The 4,578-nt window shown below is 40.0% G+C and overlaps 1 protein-coding gene across 1 annotated transcript; it reads right to left on the reverse strand.

Annotated features, from left to right (window-relative positions):
* Nucleotides 1-323: 323 nt before the first annotated feature.
* LOC137256409 (E3 SUMO-protein ligase ZBED1-like) lies at nucleotides 324-2,433 on the reverse strand. Its single transcript, XM_067794253.1, has 3 exons — nucleotides 1,641-2,433; nucleotides 1,056-1,453; nucleotides 324-833 (listed from the first exon to the last, which is right to left on the reverse strand). Exons 1-3 carry the CDS (start codon nucleotides 2,431-2,433, stop codon nucleotides 324-326), a joined length of 1,701 nt encoding a protein of 566 aa, XP_067650354.1.
* Between the last annotated feature and the right edge of the window lie 2,145 nt (nucleotides 2,434-4,578).

Consider the following 4,578-nt stretch of genomic DNA (forward strand, 5'->3'; position numbering starts at 1 on the left):
GATGTAGCAACTCTCGGGTATGATGTCACGCGATCATGTGAACACTAGAGCTGTAACGAATACACCAGGTGCCGAATACGATACGTATCACGAATATGGGGCTCCGAATACGAATATTTATTCATGAATACGAATGAAATACAAACAGGGTGAATTAAATTGCATAACTTTAATCAGCTAAAGTTTTTTTTACAAAAAAAATAAATAAGTAAACATAATATCAGACTAACTTGAGTCTTGGGCCTCTTGGCACTTAAGTAGACTAGAACATTCAACATGAGAAGCAAAATGTAAGGTCAGGTAACAGAACAGATTGCAGCAATTTAAACTGCAACATTTTTTTTCAAAAACACAAGTATGTCCACATTCTTGGGATTTAGTGAAGCCCTTTGTGCAGTAACTACATCTCCTGCAGTGCTGAATACCCGTTCACTGGGCACACTTGTTGCAGGGATGCACAGCAAATGCCTGGCCACCTTACTCAGATAGGGAAGTCTATACTCATTGGACTTCCACCATAAGAGAGGAGAGGAGTTGATACTCAGAGAATCAAGGCTATTATACAGCCGAAGCTCTTCATCTATCATGTCCATTCTGGACTTTGTTGCAGGTGTATGTTTTACTACAAAAACATCCCCAAACAGGGATTCCAGAGCTGACTTTTTACAACATGGTTCTTCTGCTTCTTTCTGGTCTACTGTGACAGTAGACATTGTTTCTGGCACTTCTGCTTCCAATGATGGCAGGTCTGGCAGCGGAGAACTAGCAGGTGCTGATGATGAGGGACGAGGTTCTTTATCCATGCCTGGTTCGGTCTTGATGACAGCAATGTGCTGAAGAACAGACAGAAAATAAATCATTTTTGAGATGTTTTGAAATTTTAATTGTATTGAGTATTTTGGTTTACTTCTGAATAAAGACTAATAAATTATTTCAGAAAGTAACACTTTTGCTGTTAATTTAAAATTTTGGGAATTATGAAATAGTGAAACACTGGAAACATGTTTTAAATTAGGTATTTCAACTTATGTAAAATTTGGAAATGAGATGCTCACCTCAGAACAGCTTCTGTCAATATGATCTATGACAGATACGATTGATGTCTGGACTTCAAGCCTCTCAATATCATCAAGGAAGGGGAGAGATTTGAATCGTGGATCAATTGCAGATGACTGCTTCATCAAAGTCTGGATGTCTTGTTCTGTGTATCGTTTGTCAAGATCGTTAGCTACTGCAAGCTTCACTTGTCGAATAACATTTGGATCTCCCTCAGCCACCTGCAGGTTTTTCTTCAGGTTTGACAGAAGTGGTAGCACCATTGAAATGGTTGGTTGTGATGCATCACACAGGATAGTCGTAACTGTCTTGAGAGGTTCAAGGACATGAACCAGATATTCTGCCGTTGTGATGTCTGTGACTGACAAAGTATCCAGATCTTTGTCTTTCTTTATGTCTGGGGACAAAAGGGTTGCCATAATAGCAGGCTGCTGTTCCAGATACCTGGCCAACATATCATAGGCGCTGTTCCACCTAGTTTTTACTTCACTTAAAAGTGTGATTTGGAAGCTGCAAAAGAGTTTGTTTAGCCTTAAGCTGTTGACTGGCAGTAGAGCTTTTGTGAAAATAGTTTACAACTCTACGCACACGACCAAGCAGCCTCTGAACTTCACTGATTTTCAAAGCTTGTTGTGCGGCCAAATTAATGACATGGGCAAAACATTTGATATGTGGAGTCATGTTTGCCTGCTTGGCAGCAACACACATATTTGCTGCACTGTCGGATGTAAGTGGCTGCAGTCCATGAGGTCTTTCGAGCTTCCACTCGTCTACTGCACTTTTTAGAACCTGTGCAATGTTGGTTCCAGTATGACACTCATAAATAGCTCGTGTCTGCAAGACTTTATTTTGAAGTATCCACTGAGAGTCAATGAAATGGGCAGTGATTGTGATGTAGCTTTCTGTGGCCCTGGATGTCCACCCATCGGATGTCATAGCAATTGTCTGTGCTTCATGGAGCTGGCTTTGAACGCTTTGACGCACTTCTTCATACAAGTTCGGCATCACTTTTTCACTCAATGTGGGTCGTGATGGAACTGAGTATTTTGGTTCAAGGCAATGAACAAAATTTTTGAAAGCACTGTTCTCTACAATAGAATAAGGTCTTAAGTCTGTGGCTATGTAGAGAGCAAGATTTCTGGTGATGAGTTTAGCTCGTGCACTTCCAGGAGCCAGCTTTGACATGAAAGCTTCTGGGATGCTCAGCTGACCAACTGGCTTACTGATCACAGAGTCGGTTGTAGAAGGATTGCTACTGCACTTCCGAAGTGAACTTCCTGAATATCCTGAAGGCTGTTCATTGGCAGAAGCACACTTTGAAGGTTCACTCATTTCATGGAGATCAATGGAATGCTTTCTTTTCAGATGAACAGCCATGTTTGATGTGTTTTTGCAAGAGTAACTGAAAATTAATAAAGTCCTTGTATCAGCTTCAAAATAATGCACAAATACAACTAAATAAACTTTATTTTTCATAGATTTTACTGGCTAAAAATATTTGGGAATTAAAGAATATTTCTAAAATAAACTAGCTTTTGAATGTAAGCAAACTAGCTCTGTTACACAAACAGACATTTGTAGTAGTCAATTTTGTACTACAATTGGTAGTTTTATTTATAGCGCGGCATTGCCAAAACATCGGGAAAGTACGTCATTGCTAACACGAGATCGGCAAAACGAAAATAGAAACATCACGAATATAACTCACCTCAAAATGTGCTGACATAGCTTGCAGATCGTTAGGGATCCATCCTGCCCCTCTTTGTACTTCGGAAAGCCAAAATACTTCCATACATTCGATTTAAATTTGGCGGGGGCATTAGCAATGCCCAGCAATTCTCTTTTGTCGGACATTGCTAGGGAGATCGATCCACTTTACGGTTGTCGTAAAACGCTTATGAAAGACATGTTTTCATAAACTATGCTTTCAAAAATGCTGTGTTGCACTAGTTATCGCTAATTTTCAATATAGGTTGTGTCAGTGATGTTTAAAATACGTGTTTCACATGAACAACCAAAGTCGTAATAGAATCGTAAATGTTTCTGAACAGACAAAATGGCGCGAAGTCAGTATTGCGCCGTGCACGATTCGAAGTTTATTATTTGAATAATTTTACGTTCGTTCAAATAAATATGACTACGATAGGTAGGTTTGTTTCCTATCAAATCTATGCATTGACTGTTTACTAAATAGGCGGAAATTATAAAATACATTGCTATGAATGAGACTGAATTGTGTCCCGCTCTGTCATGTATGGTGTCATTCTTTGCTTTGTTTTCGATCTTTTTCAGAAAAACTTTAGACCATTTCTTTTCAATATGTGATGAGTCTGATGACTAAAAATATTCGAATATATTCGGTATTTTAAGTAGCGAATAACGAGTACAATTCGTGCAGGCCAATTATTCGGTGCACCGAATACGTGAGTGAATCGTTACGGCTCTAGTGAACACCAACCTCATCTTGCGAAATGCTTTCAAGGGACTGTATTTTAGATTCACAATAGAAGCTGTTTAATGAAATATTAGTGTTTTTATGTATCTATCCAGGCGTTCATTAAGATAGAATGTAAAGAGGTGGCCAGCCGCGTCAAGGAATTGAAGGGGTGATTTGTGGCATGTTGTTCACATAGTCTGTCTAGATGGCTATCCAGGTTTTGGTGGATCCAGGATCTGGGAGAGGCGGCTGCACCAAGTTCCACTCTCCATGCCAGTTGGTCTGTTGTCTCTTGTTTCTTCATGGCAATCACAAATTCTTATATGTTTGGGTGGTGCTTTGTTTCTTGAATCCGTTGTGGAATCCCTCCAAATGATTATTCATTCTGTGGCCAGTATTTTCATGTTGGTTCCATAGATGAGGAGGGAACCTTGCATCGTAGTCTACCCATGTAGTGGTCATGTACTCGTTGAAGGCAGCAGTGCCCTCAACATGTGGAGACTCATTCAGGGCATCCTTCCACGCTTCCTGGACTTGATCCACTGGGAGGAAGGGCAGAGAAGCAACTCGTCACATGTGTGAGTTGAAGGCTGGGTTGTTCATGTAGTCAGTGACATGGCCTTTCCCTGAAAGGATTGAGATCAACGAGAGAGTTGTAAGGAAAATGTCCTTCCAAAGAGTGATCAGTAAGGCAAAGGCAACTGGATACATCTGGCCGTGTACAAGGCAGATGTATTTTCTGTGATTTGAGTTGTTAGTAATTGGGTCACAATATTTAAGGTTTTAGTGTTAGTTAAAGTGGGTCACATTTCCTGCAGAGAATGATTTAAGCAGCACGCCTCTAAGGCAGTACGTTAGAGTTACCTCCCTTTGAAAAACATAAACACACGACCACTACTGTTCTAGAGCATTCCACATTATATGTGCTCAAACTTTTAGGAGATATTACTGAATGTATATATAAATGATACTTGCTGTGTTGGTACGGACACAGACACAGTTATACATATTTATTGGAGTACATATTTCTACATTTTTGTCAATGCCTGATCTATGTAACTGCTGCTTGACCGCTCACTGCTGCT

Source organism: Haliotis asinina, chromosome 11 (assembly GCF_037392515.1).
Source record: "Haliotis asinina isolate JCU_RB_2024 chromosome 11, JCU_Hal_asi_v2, whole genome shotgun sequence".
Lineage (NCBI taxonomy): Eukaryota > Metazoa > Mollusca > Gastropoda > Lepetellida > Haliotidae > Haliotis > Haliotis asinina.

Coding starts and splice junctions, on each gene's coding strand:
- LOC137256409 (XM_067794253.1), bottom strand. CDS start 2,433: ATGGCTGTTCATCTGAAAAGAAAGCATTCCATTGATCTCCATGAAATG. Junction 1,454..1,640: donor GAGGCTGCTTGGTCGTGTGC/GTAGAGTTGTAA, acceptor TTTTGTCCCCAG/ACATAAAGAAAGACAAAGAT. Junction 834..1,055: donor TTGACAGAAGCTGTTCTGAG/GTGAGCATCTCA, acceptor TCTGTTCTTCAG/CACATTGCTGTCATCAAGAC.